At 45.1% G+C, this 20880-nt stretch overlaps 1 protein-coding gene across 1 annotated transcript in view; it reads left to right on the top strand.

The window, feature by feature from the left end:
- DOCK2 (dedicator of cytokinesis 2) overlaps positions 1 to 20880 on the top strand; it is a 417962-nt gene that overhangs the window by 351561 nt on the left and 45521 nt on the right. Inside the window, 2 exon segments of the mRNA XM_030327773.1 lie at positions 6797 to 6945; positions 16565 to 16650. Of these exon segments, the coding sequence (XP_030183633.1) occupies positions 6797 to 6945; positions 16565 to 16650 (235 nt within the window).

The following is a 20880-nucleotide window of genomic DNA, read 5'->3' as shown; positions in this document are numbered from 1 at the left end:
AGGAAGAAAACTAATGCAAAACTTACTCAGTGTAGCCATGGTAATCAGATTTATGTTATCCCTAACTGATACATCATCCAATTCAACCCCCCCCCCATTTTATAGGGGAGCTCACTAAGGCCCAGAGAGGCACAAGGACATTCCCAAGGTCAACAAATCAGTGATTCGGCTGAAGTGAAAGAACCTGTCTCTTGTTCCCAAGTCCAATATTCTGACTAATATTTTTTCAGAATATGCAAATTATTTTCAAAGAGTGTGAAATAGTGAACTGTTTTTCCAAGACTACTGATAATGAGTAAATCATAATGCATACTAACCTTTTAAATTTTGTTTTAATGCCCAAAGCAATCAGGGCATCATCACCATGATCATCAGTATCATCATCATCTTCTTCTTCTCATCAGGAAAGATTTGAGCAATCCTGTGATGATAAGATAGCTAATTGCAAAGATAATCTCAGGCTTAAAGATTATTTAACATTCTTCAGAGAAAAGCCTAGACAAATACGTGTGTGTGCATGTCTCTGTGTTTGTGTGTGCTTTTGTGACAGAGGTTACTTGTGGGAGGTTTTGATGGAGAGAAGGACCACATCTTGTTACCAGGGCCAGAGCACTAAGGGGTTAATGCCATTTGTGTTTTTGGAATGGGACTATGCCAAATGTAATATACGTTTCCTGATAGTATAACATCATAACATTTGATTTCTGCTTGAAGTGAAGCAATGCACATTTTGCCAGAATGACTTTGCACTTAGCCATCCCACATTCACTTGGGTTAACGTCAGGCTGCGGGGTTAACAGTCTTCGTGGGAAAGAAAGACAAATTCAAGCGGCTGGCATCATGGCCTCGTCTGTGGGGAGGCTGCTACTGGCAGAGCCATGAGATCAACTGGGCCTTTACTTTTTAAGCATGTACAGAGTGCCCAGCTCAGCACTAGGCTCCAGGGAAGAGTGGGGGAATTGGAGAAGGATAAGGCACAGTCCCCACCTTTCTAAGAAGAGGCACCATCTAGTCCTAAGAGTAGAACAAACTAAGAATTTAAAGAACAAACTGAGATGTGTTCTTTAACGTGAAGTGCGTGGTAGAGACTCAAGAGTTCAGGTAAATGGGAGGTAGGCAAGGGCAGTAAGGATGGATCCACTCGGGAAAATGGCTCTTGAATGAGACCCCAGTCTGGCCCATGTCCAGACTGAAAGAAAGAGGGGAAAGGACAGGTATTCCAGGAGAGCAACCAGCCTACACAAGCATGGCTTCTTATGGTTGGAGGAAGCTACTGGCAGGAAATAGAAAATGGAAATAGGGAGGCATCCATCCATCCATGTATCCAACTGAATATTGATTTACTCATTGAATAGCAAATATTGAGCAAAATATTGTGGTAGGCTGAATAACATTTCCCCTAAGATGTTAATGTCCTAATCCCTAGATCCAGTGTATATATTACCTTACAAAGTGGACTTCTCAGACATGATTAAGAATTTTGCAGATGGTGAGAGTATGCTGGACTGTCCAGGTGGACCCAATGCAACCACAGGGTCCTTAGAAGTGAATAAAAGGAGTCAGGAGAGTCAGAGAGGGATTTAAAGAAGATGCACTTCTGGCTTTGAAGATGGAAGAAGAGACCAGGAGGCAAGGAATGTAGGTAGCTTCTAGAAGCTGCAAGAGGAAAGTACATAGTTTCTTCCTAAGACCCTCCAGAAGGAACTCAGCCCTGCTCACACTTTGATCTTAGTTCAGTGAAACCCATTTCAGACTTCTGACATCCAGAAGTATAAAATAGTAACTTTGTTTGTGTTAAGCCACTAAGTTTGTGGTGATTTATAACAGCAGCAACAGGAAACTAATATGAGCATCCTCTAAATGCCAGGCACTGTGCCTCTGGCTGGAGTTACAACTGGAAACAGATTCGTGATAGAGCCCTTGACTTCATAGACTTGTGATCATTGCACTGAATAGCAACCTACTGATTGCAGAGCTATCTCGTTGTGGTCAAAGGGGATTGCTGCAGAGTAGAAGTTTGGGGCAGCTGGAGACTCTGTAAAGGACAGTCTCATGAGTGAGCCGAGGATGGCCTCGATGAGGAATGGTGTGGAGCCTTCGCTCCAGAGAAGTCATATCCTCTGAAACTGGAATGTGAGCCCCCTGTCTAAATGCAAAGTTTTTTTTTTTTTTTCAACGTTTATTTTTATTTTTGGGACAGAGAGAGACAGAGCATGAACAGGGGAGGGGCAGAGAGAGAGGGAGACACAGAATCGGAAACAGGCTCCAGGCTCCGAGCCATCAGCCCAGAGCCTGACGCGGGGCTCGAACTCACAGACTGCGAGATCGTGACCTGGCTGAAGTCGGACGCTTAACCGACTGCGCCACCCAGGCGCCCCAATGCAAAGTTTTTAAAAAGAAAAATGAAATAGTGAGATTAATGGTACAATATATTTGATGTAACCCCGTATTCCAAAGTGTTATCATTTCAGCATGCAATCAATACAGAACATTATTGAGATGTGTTAACTTTTGTTTTTGGTTTCCAGAACTCATTCTTTGAAATCTAGTGGGCTTTTTATACTCAACAGCACATCTCAACCTGGACTAGTCTCAAGCGCTCAAAAGATACATGTGGCGCTTGCTTCCGTATTTGATAGAATGATGTTAGAGAATGAGTGGGGTTTATTTGTGGGGACAGGTGGAGGTAGGGTTCGGTGTAGAAATGGGGTCAGGGAGAGGGAAGGGAAAGCAGGGTGGCCAGAGGAGGGCCCATATGCAGGCCCAAGGAGGAGGAACAGAGTGTGCCTGAGGCATAGAGCCAGGCATGGAGGGAGGACAGTCAGGCAAGAGGAAAGATGAATGGTACAGAGCAGGAGCATTGAACCAAACGGGCCTGCAGAGCTGGGTGGGTCCCAAGGGCAACAGAAGCCACGGAAGGATTGTAAACTGTGGATCAACGTGGTCAGATTGGAGTTTTTCAAACATCTTTGAGGACAGATTATGAAATATTTAGATGGGATAAAGAAGGGTCTGCAGGGTTGTGAGTGTCAGCCCTGGGAGAAAAGGTAAATCCATCCTGACCCTCTCTCCCTATGCCAGCTCTTTGCTCTGGAGATGAACAAGTAAACTGATAGGCGTAAAATGTTCCGTGCAAAGCTCTAGGAAGCTCCATGCATTGCAACATGTCTTTATATGTTACTTTTTCCAGAATCCAGCAGAGGCTAAGCTTATAGTACTCACCATCATCATCACCACTGTCAACATCAGTACTTCCTGAGCCTTTCTAATGAGCCACTCTGCAGAGCCCTCTGTTTATATGAACTCTTTTAAGCTTCTCAACAATCCTACCAAGCAGGGATTATTTTTATCTCCATTTTACAGATGAGATCACAGAGGCTCAGGGAAGTTAAATGACAGGCACAAAGCCACAGGGCCATGGAGTGGCCACAGTGGGACCTGATTGTAGGGCTCAGCAATTCTCCAAGGCCTGGGGGGAAGCTGGAGCTGGGTATGTGCTGGACGATGAGGAGCAAACAGACTGCCTGTCTCAGAGCAGTGCCAGAAGGGAGCTTTTCCAAGCCTGAGCCAGAGCAGCAGAGATCTGTGTTCTCTCTTCCCCTTTGGAACTGAATGTGTGATCTTTCTGGGTCGGCCCAGCTTTACTTCAGAGTCCCAGGGAGGATGCAGGACTCTGAAATCCAGGAGGTCATGACCTGTCCACATCCCTGTTCATTCCAGAGTCTGTGTCCACCTTTGGAGAGCCATCTTCTCTCCAAAAGAGTGCCCCTTCTATTCGTATCAGCCTCACAAGGTCAGTGACTGGCTCTACTCTGGTCTCAGCAGATTCACAACAATGGTCTCTTTCTCCCCCTTCCCTCCCCGCTCCCTTCCTCCCTCTTCCTTTTCTGTCAGGTCATCTTCTTAGTGCCCTAATACCAGTCTCCTCCTGAGAGGTATGATAGATGAGGCCATTGCACAGATTAGAAACCCAGCCCCGAGAACACACAGGACTCCTTTCCACCCACACACCGAAGCTCTTCTCTGTGCTCTCATTACCACCAGAGCCTTTCCCAAAGCCTATGTAATTTGGCATGTGGATTTATCCTGCTGGCTTATTGGCACTTTAAAAGCCTTTTCTAATTGGTATCTGTGCTCAGTGAGATTCAGCTTCCATTATATGAAAAAAGACCCTCTTACTGATTCCTTGCCTTGCCTTTTTTGGAATACAGCAGCAGGTGTGTCTCTTGAATGAGGATTTTTTTTTTTTCCAAATGAGTTTGCATCCAATTAACTACAAATGTGTGTGTGTGTGTGTGTGTACATGTGTGCACGTGTGTGCGTGTCTGTGTGTATAAAGACACATATATGCACACATTCAGATTATTTGAACACAAAATCCAATGTGCTGAAATTCTGCTTTTGATGTAAATGAATACAATTTCTTCACAGAGCATTGTAAGGGGCATTCAGCTCACACTGTATTTAGAGATCAGCATCTTTCTCCATTTCCCCGATTCTTCCAAACATCTCTTCAACTGACTGCAAAGAATGGAGGTCAAAAGTATCTAAGAAATCCCTGGTCTACAGCATGTCCGCTCTTTATTTTAAACCATCTTAAATATATCCTTATCATACCCAATGCCCTCCAGTATTCTAAAGGCCTTTGTTGCATAAGCAATTTCTCCATTCCGTGGTGGCTTATCTGACAGTTTCCCATTTACTTTCTACTTATTATTGCACTTGACTTTGAATTTTAAAACCCCACTGTGGGTTTAAAGGATCTTGAAGGACGAAATCAAAAACCTAGATTAGCAATTACTATAAACCTGCTACAATGTACAATTTTTTTTCTTTTCTATTTGGGCCAAAACGAAGACTGGAAGCTCAAGTGTAATCCAAATGCATCATAAAAATGAAGCGGATATCCTGGAAAAGTGTCTTTATATTTCACAAAACTCTCAGCCTGAATTCACCATTTCATTCTCACTAGCCGAAGGTAGTCCTAGGATGATGCCTTTTTTATCTGAATTCTGGGGAAATACTTGAGCATTAAGCCTCATTTTAGGGTACATGAAAATTCATTTTCTTGCAGTTTCCCTCTTGGCTCCTTGTCTGAACTTTAATCGAAAGCAACAGCACCAGGCTGTGCGCCATACCACCCGAGTTTCTGTGCCCGCAGGAGCTCTCTGCTCCAGATTGGGCTCTGAGGCTCTGAAGTGGCAGCCGCTGATGGAACACCCGAGCATCAGCTTTGATGATAGGGTGACCTGGATACGCTTGCCCTCGCTTTCCGGGAAATCCCTGCGACTCCTAAGTGCCCCTCACCGTGCCTCTCTCGTGTGTATTCTGAGTAGTCTGCTTGGTTCTGGCTCAACAAGGCTTCCCTTGATGGTTCATTCTGGCCACACACCAGAACAGTAGTAGCTAACACTGTGTAAAGTATGACACATGCCAAGCACTGTCCTGGGCACTTGGTAAAAATCCGTTTATTCTTCACAACAAGCCTATCAAATAAATACTATTATTCTCCCAGGTTACAGGTGAGGACACTGAGGCCCCAAGTGGTGAGATCAACTTGTCTAATATCTTACAGCAGTTAATGGTGGAGTCAGTTTACAAATTCAGGCAATTCTAGCTCCAGGATCAGTGCCCTTAACCACTGTGCCACACTACTTGTGCCCCTAGATGCTGATTCTTCCAGGCTCTGTGCTAAGTATACACAGGTATATTTTCACATGGTCTTCTCAACAGGTGTGTACACGTATTGCTTTTGCATTTTTATAAAGATGTATGTCCAAGTCATATAGCTAGTTAGGTCAGGAAATTGATTTCCTCATTCAACAGGCATGTATTGAGCATCTAATATGTCCTGTACTCAGTGCCATAGGTACAACAGTGAGAACAGACATTGTCTCTACTCTCGTGAAATGGAGGAGGCAGATAGTTATCATATTATTTCACAAATAAAGCCATAATTGCAAAGTTGGGGGAGAAGGCACAACACAAGAAGCCAGTGCAGAGGGTCTGACCTACCTGGGGTGGGAAGACACGCTCTGGGGGCTTTTCTCAACCTATCTATCCAGTGGGACCCTTCCAGGGGAAGCCAGGTGGCAATGGGGGTGTTGGGGCACAGACAGGAAAAACTATTCTCAACAAAGGAGCACTGTGTGCATAGGCCTGGCAGTGAAGGACACAAAGTGAGTTTGTGACACCGGAAGCAGGCCAGTGTAGCTAGAATGCCAAGAGCAACAGGCAGTTCACAGGAATGCCTCACCATTCCACTCACTATTGCATTGGCCATACTGTTCCCTCAAGGGGAAGGGTGTGGGAGTGCTTCACTATTCCGCTGACCATACTATTAGTAGCAGATTCTTAGCAGCAAATTTTGCTTTTCCTGTTTCATGAAATAGTTGGTAAAAGCATGTTTTCCAATCTCAGAAACATGGTGTGTGATGTAGACAGGCATAGTTTCAAATATCCCTGTGATTGGCCATCACCAACATACTGCATCAGGGCTCCATTTGCCAAGGAGATCATGCAGATGAAAACCCTTGTAAGCAGTGACATGCTTTCCACAAACCCATGTTATTATCCTTAATAACAGCTCGTACTGGATGATGCATGCGCCTCTTACAGAAGTTAATATATGTAAAGTGTTCAAAATGGTGCCAGGCTCCCATAAACAGCCATATATGTGTTAACTCTTGTTTTTACTATTCTGCCTCCCTTCTTTTCCTTTCCACAGGCTTGGTCTGAGGAGGATCTGTGCATCATGAAAACTGTTTTATGTGTCCATGCCCCTCTTCTCTTACAGGCCAGAACAAAATCTGCTTCATCCCAGGCATGGTGGGACCTATATTAGAGATGACACTTATCCCTGAGGCTGAGCTCCGGAAAGCCACCATACCAATCTTCTTCGACATGATGCTGTGTGAATATCAAAGGAGTGGGGATTTCAAAAAGGTAAAAAATGAGGCTGGAAACCCATGCCATCCTCCCTAATCCCCAGCCCATTTCCCCATAATGATATCCTCGTTCCATCTGCCTGGGCTTCATTCAGGGGCTTGACAGTAGGCAAGGGACATTATTCATGTGCCCAGAATGAGCTGGCAGATTGGATTAGGTCACTATTTTATCATGCTTTGCTGCCCAAGGCCAAGATGAAAATGTGCTTTCTTGCTGGGTATCAGCTTGGTCCCTTTCTCAATAGTACAAGGACCATACTTCCCTACCTAAGAGTTCCCTCGAGGTGTGTCCAAAGAGCCCGCCCCTCCCACCTGCCTTCATCTCACGCTGGCCTCTGTCCAGCTCTTTCTCTTCTGGGACAACTTGGAGGCTCTATATTGTCTAGAAGGAGCTGAGCTTCCCAGGAGTCACACTCAGCCATGAGTGAAAATGACAGCGAATGGAGTCAAAGGCCTGTTGCTCAGGAGAGACTTGTGGATCTGCGGTGGCAGTAGGAGGCTTTCCCCAGCATGGAGGGAGTGGGCAACTTGTGTGCAATGCAAGTGTCATTGGCCAAATGTTTTCATTAAAAGTCCCATCAGACTTGAAGGATGAGGACCGCTCTCTGGGCCCAGTCACTGTAGAAGCTTCTGACAGTGGAATAAGCACCCATTTCCACAACAGGCTCCTGGCAGTGTTCTGTAGTTTCACCCAGCTCAGGAAGGTTGGTCTTCAAGTCTTGTCAGACTGCCTCTGCCGAGGTTCCCTCAAATCTTGCCCCGCTGTCCTCTCCGCCACACCTTCCCACCTGGTTTTACCCCTTACAGGCTCTTTCTCCCCCTCCCCCAGCGTTTTTGCCTCTCACTCGAGACCATCTCCTGCCACCCAACAGTTCCCCTTAAGACAGGTACTTAAAAAGCAACAGATTCCAAACTGTGTTTCCTTAAAATCCTTACAGATCTCTCCCCTCTCTGGCTTACTGGTTCTCTAATCCTCACCCAGTAAAGTGCAAACCCTTATGCTTGCATTCAGGGCCTTCCTTGCTCTTCACTCAGCCCTTTCAGCCAGTATGCCTACCTCGTTCCCCACCCCCCCAACCTGTTCCCCAGCTATTTCCTGCAGCTCACGTGAATTGGGTTACCTCCGTCAATGTCCTCCTCCATGCATTTCTCCTTTCTACGCTCTGCCATGTTCACAGTTCTGCCTGCCATCACCTAAACTCCTACTGATCCTGCAAAGTCCAGTGCAGTCCTGTGTCCTTTAAGAGACCTTTTCTCTCCATTCCTACATCATTTTATCTGTCTGAGGTATGATGATTATATACTGCCTTGTGTTATACTCATTTCTGAGCATTTTCTGCATCTTCCTCAACCTTATCTAATAAAGGTGATGATGATGCTGATGACAAAAATGACTGCCATTAACTGGGTGCTTACTATGTATCAGGCACACCATCAGTACTTTCCATGCATTAGTTCCTGTGATCTTGTTTATTGCAACCCTATAGAGAGTTAGGTAGCATTATGATACCCATTTTACAGATGAAAATACCGAAGCTTAGAGAGGTGAAGTCACTTGCCTGAAGTCACACATCAACAAAGAGGTGGGGTAGAGGCTGCAACACACAAGTCGCTACAGTCCCCAAACCGTGCTGTGCCCACTGCATCATCCCGTCCCTGGTATTGTCACAGTAAATGTTGCCTGAGTGAAAGAATGAATGGCATCCTCTTCATTAGTGCTTTCTCAAAATATGTTCCATAGAACACTAATCCAACCAGATGCTCTAGGGAAGAGGGTTTGGAAATTAAATACCTTTGGAATCTACTGCGTATGGTAACCCCTCTTAGAGATCTCCAGTGCACATTAACATAGTCAAAGCACTGAGGCATTCCACGGTAAACAGACCTGCCCAGTTTCTCAAACTTATTTGTGTAAGAAACATCAATTGGATGTGCCATTCTGCCAATCACTTTGGAAAACATTTTTCTAAGGAGAAAAAGAGACTACAGGTGGTCCCTGACTTATAATGGTTCGATTTATGGTATTTGGACTTAACAATGGTGTGAAAGTGATACACATTCAGTAGAAACCTTACTTTGAATTTTGAACTTTGGTCTTTTCCTGAGCTAGTGGTAGGCAGTAGATTCTCTGCCGTGTGCTGGGCAGCAGCAGTGAGCCACAGCTCCCAGTCAGCCATGAGGGTAAACACGTGACCATGAGGGTAAACAACAGATTTACTTAGAACCATTCTATGCCCACATAACCATTCTATTTCTCATTTTCAGTAAAGTACTCAGTAAATTCCATGAGCTGACCAACATTTTATTATAAAATAGGTTTTGCATTAGATGATTTTGCCCAACTATAGGCTAATGTTAGTGTCCTGAACATGTTTAAGGTAGGCTGGGCTGCAGTGGGTTAGGGATATTAAATGCATTTTTGAATTAACTATATTTTCAACTTACAATGGGTTTATCAGACATAACCTCATTATAAACTGAGAAAGATCTGTAGTTAGCTCTGATGATATCAGTGTGAGATAGTACTCTTCTGCCCAGGGATTAATTAGCAGGAGCTTTCTACTCCCAGAAAGGCTAGTGACCAGCTGTCCCCTCTTTCAGCAAAGAGCCTGAAAAGAAATCAGGTTGAGGAGTTCAGATAAAGAAAGATACCATATCCAACCAGTTGGGATAAGGGGGAGTAGAAGGTGAAACACTGGATTGGGTATTGAAGGCAGTTTGCAATCTGCTGACTTTTAAGGGGGACGCCAACTATGTGAAGCTTGGAAACACATAGAGGGCACACAATGTGACATAAAGGGCATCATACCCTCAGATCAGTACACCCTCCAGAGGCGTGTGCACCAGCTGGCTCAGAAGATGTCCTAGGGGCAGGTGTGCAAAGGAAACACTCCAAGTACCTGATGGTATGCAATGTTTAAAAAACAAGCAAGCCCATCATTTCTGGATTACAACCTGACAGTTGTATTTGGTGGCCTTCAGAAGCTTGCCTGAATGTGATTTTTTTTTCCTGAAAGGATTTCCTTATTGTGGCATCCCCATGACATCCACCCACCTGTTTTCTATGAATGGGGGTCATCCTTGGACTCCTCACTCGAAGCATGTGTTCATCGTAATAATGTTCCCCAATTGCTTCTCTTAATTTCTCCCTTATCAAAAGAGACAGCACAATCAAGCTGACTAATGGGGCAGCTTCCCATGAAAAAACCAGCTGGTGTGATTGGTAGGAACTCAGCTGTGGGGTAAGCAGATCCAGGCACGACTCCTTGGTTCAGAGTAAGCAGCCATGAAGGTTTTCCCAGGAAAGGAGGATGCCAGTCCCCCAGGAGCCCCAAGCAGCCCTGATGGCCAAATCCAGAGCAAACCCCAGCACTGGGTCTGAAATCCAGGAGGTCTTGCATGCAAACTAGCATTAGGGAACGATGCCAAAATTATCAGCTAAAAACTAGGTTTCTAGAAGGTGACAGGTAGGCTTTCCTTTCTAAAGTTTGAGTTTCTTAAAGGAAATAGCAGAACCCAAAGGAAAAGTTAGCAGGACCCCTGCCTCTGGCCAGGGACACAACATCTTGTGGTTTTCTTGCTGCCCTGCTTTTGCTCAGGCTCTTCCTTTGATTTCTTCACCTGAAGAGATTCTACTCATCCTTCAGCTGAGGCCTCACATTTTGAGATGGCCCTTCCTGCTTCCGGAGGCAGTGGTTCATCTGGATGCAAAAGACAGATGGGCTCAAGCAGGATGTGCATGGGCTGGAACTGGGACAGGAGGGGGTTAAACACTGATGGGCTTAAGGGGGTGTGGGGGTGGGGAAAAGGAGGCTCTGGGGCAATCTCTTTCTCTGCTCTGAGTTTTTTTGCAACTTCATTGCCAGATTTCCCTGTCTTCTCTTGTAGCCCAAATTAGATAGCTGTTGCATTTGACTGATAACCTTTACCCCTCATAAGTACAGCACTTCACCCAAGACCATCTCAGGGGTTCCTATCCTGTGACTCAGACTGAATGTCCCATCCCTGGCACACTGTTACTCCTTGGTGGGGCAATGGACAGGACAGTTTTGGCAAAAGGAGCCTTAGCTTGCCACATTCATGCCCAGTCAGTGTGAAATGTGTCTTGACCTACCTAAGTGAGGCTCAGGCATATCACTTGACCCACACTGCATGACGATCTGCTCATAGATCTCTCTCTATCACAAGACTGTGAGATTTTCAGGGGCCAAGGCTAGTCTCTCATTCCTGAACTTGTCAAGTGCCTGTCATGAGTGTGGGTGAGAACCATGTCAATGTTCCCAGGATGAATGGAAGCATTTAGACCTGCATCCTTCCACATTTCAGAGGAAAAGCCTTAGCACAGGGAGGAACATTCCAGTGAATATTTTCATCATTTAGGGTAATGAGGGTAGCTGATGATTGCTTGGGTAATCCCCAGAGGCTGGGTAGACCAGCTGTTTTCCTGGCCAATTTTTTGTGCAGGGAGGGGTTTTGGGGTATCTGGGTGAAGATTGTGGCAAAGAGTCAGAGTCCTGGGGCCTAGAGACTGAGGAGAGTGATTGCCTATTTTATAGATTGTAGAACAGGTCTGTGGCACAATCAGCCTGAGGGTCTGAGCCATAGTAGGCAAGATGTCCTAGAGAAAACTCCTCTCAGAGATGGAAGAGGTAACAGCATTTGATAGCACTTAGAACAGCGCCTGGGACTCAACATGAGCTCAATAATTGCTCAATAAATGAATTAATGGACAGAGATATCAGTTGAGCAGATCCCCTGAAACGGAGTCTTGGCTTAGAGTAAGGGGGTGCTTCAGATGGCTTAGAATATAATGAAGAAAAGAACAATTGATTCAATAAATATATACTGGGCACCTACTGTGTTCTGGCCAGTGTGCTTTGGAGTTAGATAGACTTGCTGCTTGTGGGCTGAATAAATTTGGTAAGTTATTTAACCTCTTTCAAGCCCAGCTTCTTCATCTGTAAAATGAATACCATAATACCATTATAGGTTCCCAAACCCAAGCTCCACAGGCAATGATTGGAGCAGGCGGAGACAAGATAACTCAAAGAAAATTAGGAAGCTGCACTGACTCCCTAAAGCATCCCTTCTCACATGACACTATCTTCTCCAGCTTTCCCCCAAGTCTGCTTCCAGCCACCCCTAGACAACCAGCATTTCACTAACAAAGGAGGCCACGGGCTGACTTACTGGTGCCAGTTCTATCCCTATCACTCTGCCATCCTGGCCTTTCACACTATCTCTGCCCCTCCCATATGAAGTCAAAGTCAGAACCAGACATTTGAAGAAGGGCTCTTGTTCCCTAAATTTCACACTTCAGCAGGATTCTAGGCAAACAAATAAGGAAAATAGCCAAGATATTCTAAAGTAGTAAGGAGAGGTCACAAAAGCAATTTGGGGAAGGTATGATGCAAACGTGAGGCCCGCATGAGTCATACTGCTGGAGGAGGGAGGTCCACTCAGGAGGGCTGGGCTCTTAGAGTTCACTTCCTTTTTCCTGAGTAGGGCCTCTTAAGATTCCTGGTGGGCCTCTGTAGCATTGACTTCTGCGAAAGTAACCTGCAGATGCTCCTTAACAAATATCCCCCTTGCAGGGGTGGGGTGAGGAGTCAACAATGTGATGCAGCTGTGCAGCTGTGGAGAAAACGGAATTGATTTGGAGGAGACAGACCTTTGTTTTAAGCTCTGCACAGTGGCATGGCACAGTGTATGTGTGAGAGCATATGCTGGACCCTTGGGCCTGCTCTAGGTCAAGTCCATCCATGCTTTGAAACCCAAGACAAAGATTCCACTTTGCCTCAGTTTCCTCATTTAAAAAATAAAAATGAGGATATCTATCTCCCTTGGCTATCATAAAGACTAACTGAGATGGTGATACTGTTGACAATGGCAATGTTGACAGTGTCATGATAACAATTATTGAGCACTTACTATGTGCCAAGTACCATGCTAGCCTTTCCCGTGTATTTTCCCATTAACTTCTCCCAACACTACTCTAAGTAGCTGCTGTTTTTTTTATTTATTTATTTTTAAGTTTTTGAGAGAGAGAGAGAGAGAGAAGCATGTACATACCATTAGGGGAGGGGCAGAGGAAGAGAGAGAGAGAGGGAGAGAGAATTTTTTTCATTTTTCAAAGTGTATTTATTTTGAGAGAGAACAGAAATGGGAAGGGACAGAGAGAGGGGGAGAGAGAGAGAGAGAGAATGCCAAGAACTCTCCATGCTGTCAGCGTGGAGCCCAATGAAGGGCTTGAACTCACAAACCGTGAGATTATGACCTTAGCCGAAACCAAAAGTCGGGCGCTTAACCGACTGAGCCACCCAGGCACCCCGAGAAAGAGAGAATCTTAAGCAGGCTCCATGTTCAGAATGGAGCCTGGTGCAGGGCTTAATCCCATGACCCTAGGATCATGACCTGAGCCAAAATCAAGAGCTGAATGCTCAACCAACTGAACCACCAGGTGCCCCAGTAGGTGCTGTTTTAAATCTTCACGTAATAGATGAGAATATTGAGCCTCAGGAAGCTTATTAACTTTCCCAAGATCACATAGTGGGGAGAAAAGTCAAAGCAAGACTCAAACTAAGTCTCTTGGATGCCAAAGGCTGTGGTCATAGCCGCTCCTGCGCACAGTGCCTGCTTGGGAACAAAACGGGCCGGCGTCTGTCATGGGATGAGCTTGACTGAAACCTTCACTCTCCGACCTGGCCTGAAGGGCTCACGCGTGGCACAGCGTCATCCAGCTCTGCACAGCCCCTGGCACCCTGTAATTTCCTTCCCTGCAGGCTCTTTGTGACCTTGTGACAAGTGCTTATTTACCCCATGCACTTCTCTGCTCTAAAGGAAAGTTCATCGCATCGGGAGGAATCATGCCAACACTTAACACTGAACAACTCAGACAAGGAAAAAAATGCTATTTTTCTCCCATAAAGCTGCTTTCCAGTAACATTCAGCAGTAATAACAATAACATTAGCAGTAATCATAAGCAGATGAGCAAACCCAATGCACATTTGAGTTTATGCTCTCCCCTGGTGCTTTATATATAAAGTCTCCTCCAGTCCTCCTAACTACCCCATGTGGTAGGGGCCACTATTATATTGATAGGGTCCACAGGCCAAATCTGTCCTGTTACCTGTTTTTGTAAATAAAGTTTTATTAGAATATAGCCATGCTGATTTGTCTATATATTATCTATGGTTGCTTTTGTGTTACAGCAGCAGAGCTGAGTAGTTGTAATAAAGACTGACTAACCCACAAAGACTAAAATATTTACAGTCTGGCCCTTTACAGAAAATGTTTGCCAACCCTGATGCCTGATATAAACTCTGAAGTGGGATTAGAAAGACCTGATAGCTTTCCTAAGATGGTGGAGGGAGTGGAGCAGACATGTAAATCAGATGGTCTAACATCAGAGCCCATGCTTGCAGTCCTTTAGCTGTATTACTTCCTGCCCCAAGCTTGGCACAGTAGACATCTCTAATCATGATAGCCCCAACCCTTAAGTCTGGATAATATTTGATGCATACAAGATGCTTAATACAATGCATCATGTAAGGTACATGATTCATGTGTGGACTGGCAGTCCAGACCCTCATCAGATTGGCCCCCATCTGGGTCTTCATTCTAATTTTTTTTCTTTTCCTTCTTCTTGAACTCTGATCTTTCTTTTTAATTTTTTTTTTTAACGTTTTATTTATTTTTGAGACAGAGAGAGACAGAGCATGAACGGGGGAGGGGCAGAGAGAGGGGGAGACACAGAATGGAAGCAGGCTCCAGGCTCCGAGCCATCAGCCCAGAGCCTGACGCGGGGCTCGAACTCCCGGACCGCGAGATCGTGACCTGGCTGAAGTCGGACGCTTAACCGACTGCGCCACCCAGGCGCCCCTTGAACTCTGATCTTTCTTAACTGCTCTCCTCATTTTTCTCTACTTTCCCACCTCTACAACCTTTGCTCACTCCATTCCTCCCACCCAGAATGCTCTTCCTTTTCATATTTATCACAATCCTACCCGTCTTCCAGGTTTGTTTTGTATCTCCTTCCATAAATCTTCCCCGACTGAGGAAACTCACAGGAAATTTTCTCATCTGTGCTGTATCAGCACAAGCTTTTTGTCCTTTCTTTTGGCCCTCAGCACACAAAAGTGAGGGAACAATGGCACCACAGATGTGAGCTGAGGGGAAAGTGAATCCAGCCCCTGCCTTTCATCACTTAAAGATTCCAACCAACTAGACTGGGCTTGATCCTTTGTGCACTGGAAGGAGCCTGCCAAAAGGTCGCTGCCATTCACAGAGCATTACACATACTTCTTCATGTGTAATAATACCTGACACTTAGTGAAGTGGAACCAATCCGGGGCTGGCTGCTTTTTCATGCATTATCACCCTTAGACATGATCCTCCTTAAATATGACCTCCAGACTTCATGGAGAGATTTTAAGGTCTGAGAGTAGAGGCTGGGTAAGAAGCCAGGAGTACCCAAAGACTCCCTAGTCCTTGGTGACCTTTGCCAAGGGCCTTCTTCCCTCCTCCAGATGCCAGTTTCGTATTTAATGGTAAAACTGAGGAGAAGCAGACTGCGTGATTTGGATGGATTCATCACGGCATGTTACTGAAAGTACAGACTGTTTTACATTTTAGCCATGAAAAGGGACACAGTATGGCCCTTCAAAACATTGCGTGAGCCATGAGCTGAACTGGGTGAGATGCTTCTTGAGAGTGAAAATGGGGAGATGGAACGCTCTCTGGCTTCATGTACCAAGATATGTTAGGACTATAGGTACATACTCATGTTCAGGTCACTTACCTAGTCTGATCTCTGACCACTACAGTTGCCACCAGTCTACTTTCTGAGGCATCAGCTCATGTGCCTATGAGAGCTTCAAGTATGGATGGGCTCAGGGGCTCAGTCTTTCTCTGTCTCCCCTTTTCCACTCTCCTCTGTATTGGTGTCATTTCCAGGCGGGCTCTTCTATTATGGCCATCTCCAGTAGCCTCAGGCTTACAGCCTTCCATCTTCACGTTGAGCAGACAGACTCTTTGCTAAGAGTTTCAGCAAAGCCTTGGATCTGAGTCTCACTTACTCAGCCTGAGCCTTTATTAATCTTAGTGTCTAGATGATGAAAGATACTGATTAAGAGGTAGGCCTGGGTCACATGCCCACACCCGGAGCTAGGGAGGTATGGGTAGCTCATCTGTGTCCCCAGGACTAAGATTAGGGCCAGCGTGATCACCAAAGTATGGAGAAAGGAAGGCTAGGCAGACAGCTGTCTGTGACAACGTGCCGCTTCCTGAAGATGCAGTGCTCTGTCACATACCTCCCGTCTTTGCACACGCTGTGTCCTCTGCTTGAAATGCCCTTTTCCTTCACGTGGTCACTCTCTCCCTCCCCTCCCTCCTTCTCTCTCCAGCACTTATCATCCACTCCTCTTCTCCCCGTACTCTGGGAACTCCTAAAAGCAGACACAGCATCCCGTTCCATTTTGCACTCCCGGTTCTGGGCACAAACACTGGGAAATGATAGGTGCTCCCTAAAGCTTTGGCTAAAATAACAAATTGACTAATTTCAACATTCAGCCTTCTAATGTTGTTATTATTGATTTTTCGTCTCCTACTGCTTTAGTTTGAAAATGAGATCATCCTCAAGCTGGACCATGAGGTGGAAGGAGGCCGAGGAGACGAGCAGTACATGCAGCTGCTTGAGTCAATGTAAGTTCAGCACCCGTGCGCGGGGGGGAGCCGGGAAGGTCAGCTGCAGGCTGGAGAGCTTGGGACTCCAGGCCTTCAGAGACTCCTCCCTCCCCTGGAGATCGATTTTCTGGCTCCTGGTATTGGAGAAACTCCATTTTTGAAAGAAACCTAAAATTTCTCTCTCTCTAGAGTGGCTGTTTCTTTGATATTGATGGAATGGGATGGATAAAAAGAAACTTTGCTGTGTTGTGAAGAGAAAAACAGTCCACCAAAATGTTCACTTGTGTTATCTCTTTGCTGTGGAATAATTCTTGCTAGTTTTTCCTTCTTTCTCTTTTAATCTTACACAGATGTTGATCATGACCAAGATAAATAGGGTACACGCAGTGCACAGATGCTGAGCTAGATGCTGTTTGTGCACTGCCTCATTTAGCTGAATTTACTCTCTGACCCCTATTTCATAGAGCTGGGCCCTGAGGCTCATGGAAGGGTCTTGTCTGAGGAAACTAGAACAATCTAGTTGGGTAGACAAGCTGGGACCCAAACCAGCTCTGCCTGACTGCAGGGCATAGGTCTGCGTGAGGCAGTGGACAGTGGTCAGCACTGAACTTGGTCAGGACACATCTTTTTGTTTTAAGATTTTATTGAGATATAATTTATATACCATACAGCTCACTGAAAGTGTACAATTTTATCGCTTTTAGTATATTTGCAGAGTTATGCAACCATAACCACCATCTATTTTAGAACAGTTTTGTTACCTCCCCAAAGAAACCCCATACTCTTTAGTCATCATCCCCTCTACTTTCGGCCCCTGTGGATTTGTCTATTCTGGACATTTCATGTAAATAGAATCAGTATATGGTACTTTGAAACTGGCTTCTTTCGTATATCATGTTTTCTTTTTTTTTTTTTTTTATATGAAACTTATTGACAAATTGGTTTCCATACAACACCCAGTGCTCATCCCAAAAGGTGCCCTCCTCAATACCCATCACCCACCCTCCCCTCCCTCCCACCCCCCATCAACCCTCAGTTTGTTCTCAGTTTTTAACAGTCTCTTATGCTTTGGCTCTCTCCCACTCTAACCTCTTTTTTTTTTTTTTCCTTCCCCTCCCCCATGGGTTCCTGTTAAGTTTCTCAGGATCCACATAAGAGTGAAACCATATGGTATCTGTCTTTCTCTGTATGGCTTATTTCACTTAGCATTACACTCTCCAGTTCCATCCACGTTGCTACAAAAGGCCATATTTCATTTTTTCTCATTGCCACGTAGTATTCCATTGTGTATATATACCACAATTTCTTTATCCATTCATCAGTTGATGGACATTTAGGCTCTTTCCATAATTTGGCTATTGTTGAGAGTGCTGCTATGAACATTGGGGTACAAGTGCCCCTATGCATCATGTTTTCAAGGTTCGTCCACACTGTAGCAGTCGTCAGCACCTCATTTCTTTTTGTTGCTGACTAATATTTCTCTGTTTAGATATACCCCATTTTGCTTATTCCTTTACCTATCTTTTTTAAAAAAAATTTAATGTTTATTTATTTTTTGAGAGAGAGACAGAGTGTGAGCAGGCAAGGAGTAGAGGAAGAGGGAGACACAGAATCCAAAGCAGGCTCCAGGCTCTGATCTGTCAGCACAGAGCCTGACGCAGAGCTCAAACTCGTGAACCACGAGAGCATGACCTGAGCTGAAGTTGGACGCTTAACTGACTGAGCCACCTAGGCACCCCTATTCATTTACCAATTGATGGACATGTAGGCTGTTTCCACTTTTTCACGTTAGGAATGACTATGCTATGAGCATTCACATGCAAATTTTTATGTGGACACAATGCTTCCAATTTTCTTGGGTATATGCCTAGGAGTGGAGTTGCTGGGTCATTTGGTAACTCTACTTGGCTTTTTGAGGAACCATCAGACTGTTTTCCAAAGTACTTGACCACTCACATTCCTACCAGCTGTGAGGGTTCCAGTTTCTCCACATTCTCCCCAACTCTTGTTAATATCTGCCTTACTGACTAAAGCCATCCCAGTGGCTGTGAAACTGATATCATTGCCATCTTGATTTGCATTTCCTCGATGGCTAATGATGTTGAGCATTTTTTCATGTGCATGTAGGCCAATTGTATATATTTGGAGAAAGACATTAGGTTTCAACCCTGATTCTACCACTTAGCATCTGTGTAACTTTGGACCAATCACACATCTTTGGCCTCAATATCTCTGTCTATAAAATGGGGATAATAAGCCTGTAGCTATTTTGAAGACTGAATAACTATAAAGCATCTGGCACACAGCAGGTAAAAGCTTAATAAATATACTTTGTTCAGCCATCTGACTCCCAGTTTCCGTCTTCATGTCAGTGTCCCTTTCCTCCCGAAGGACTTCTCCCAAGGCTTAGCAATGTGGCTCAGACATTTCAAATTTCTTCCTAATTGTATATTCTCAGACTTGTATGATTCTCTGATAGAACTCTGATGTCAGATTCTTTTCCTCATCCTTTTTGAATATTTTATCTCCAACAACAAAAGCAAACTAAAGGCCTTGCTCTAACCCTCACAGTGACCCTCCCTGCCCTGCTCAGTAGGCAGGGCAGATTCCCAGGCAGCACCATCTCAGCAGGCCCTGTCCCCCTTCTGTCACTGCGCACAGCCCTCACTACACACAGGGAACACAAATGTAACTCAGAAGGAGAAACCCACTGTCTGCTCCTCGGGTGGGTATCAAGACTGACTGTCCAGGGGAAAAAGTGACATTTTGCCTGAGTCAATGTTTATTTTAAAGTTCTAAAAAGGAAAATCTAAATATTGACCATAAGGGAAACCATTTACAGTGCTGGCAATTTCCATTTTTATAAGCGGATGGGGCTCTGCGGCAGTCTTCAGATGATCAGCAGGATTTTCAAATCCTTCCTGAGTGATTATTTATAAAAGGAATCCTTAGAGGTCGAGGAAATTAAAAGCAGCTCATTATTTTTGCTTCTAGGATAGAGGTGTGAATGATTTCTGCAAAACTCATCAAGCCCAACCAGAGGAGTCAAGGTCCAATTAAAATGTCCAGGGGCCAGGTCCCTTCTTCTGCCTTTGAGCTTTCTGAGCCTCAGTTTCCTTATCTGCAAACTGAGGATAAAATACTATCCAGCTGTTACAGTTTTTGTTGAGACTAAGCAAGAAAAGTCATGTAAAGTACTTAGCAGTTTCCGATAACTAGTAAGTAGTCTGGAAATATTAGCTATTATTGTTGCTCTCTAGGTAGATAGACACTGATGTGGTTATTTGAAGCCATGAACATACCTGTCATTTCTCCTCCAGTCTAGTCATCTACAGTTCCTCTAGCCCTTCCTTCAGCCCTTCATTCAGGGCCTCTACTGCTATGGAGGACCTTCTCTGGGCAGACACAGTCCTGTGGTACATGGCTTAGCAATATGATGGTGCCTTTGTGAATAGAGCAGGGTTTCCCTTCCTATGGCAGCAATAGACCTGCATTAGGGCACAGACTTAGAGCATGACGTGGGGCTCAATTTCGGCCCTCATGGGCTCTTGTGCAGTGTACAAGCTATACAACCTTATACAACATCCCACCCCTCCCTACCCTCAGAACTGTCCCCAAAGCCCACTCCCAGTTGTCCACCTCTTTTTTTTTTTAATTAATTAATTTTTTTTTTTTTTTTTGAGAGTGAGAGAGAGTGCACACAAGCATAGGAGGGGCAACTGTGAGATCCAGACCTGAGCCGAAATCAAGAGTTGGATGCTTAACCGACTGAGCCACCCAGGTGCCCCTGTCCATATCTCTTAATGTGAAGGTCCCCACATTGAAAGGAGTAATTAGACACTCTATTTTGCTGTATTCCATCTGCCTGAGAATTTTTCTAGAAGTGGTAAGGGAGCTGGAAAGGTGAAAGGGACAGAGAATGTGTGTTCTGGGGCCAAGATCCCACCCAAACCAGTTCAGTGCCTGAAAAAGGACCTGTCATAAGAGGTACTCCATACATCAGTTTTAAAGGATGAGTGAAAACCCAGTTCCATCAGCACCGACACAGAGCGTGGGCCTGGGTTCTTCCCTCTGAAGGCCTCCCATGCTGAATGCAAATCAACTCTAGGGCAGTGTGAGTTCCCTCCAGTCCCCCCCCAACGCCCACCCAGGCAGAAGTATAGACAGGGAGTGGCTGGCAAGTGCTCCGCCCCCTCTCCTTCTGAGTGAGGAATTATCTGCATCACCTGGAGATTCCCATGACCCTTT

This window comes from Lynx canadensis, chromosome A1 (assembly GCF_007474595.2).
Source record: "Lynx canadensis isolate LIC74 chromosome A1, mLynCan4.pri.v2, whole genome shotgun sequence".
NCBI classification, from domain to species: Eukaryota; Metazoa; Chordata; class Mammalia; order Carnivora; family Felidae; genus Lynx; species Lynx canadensis.
The sequence above is the reverse complement of the archived record's forward strand: the minus strand, read 5'-3'. Positions and strand labels throughout refer to the sequence as shown.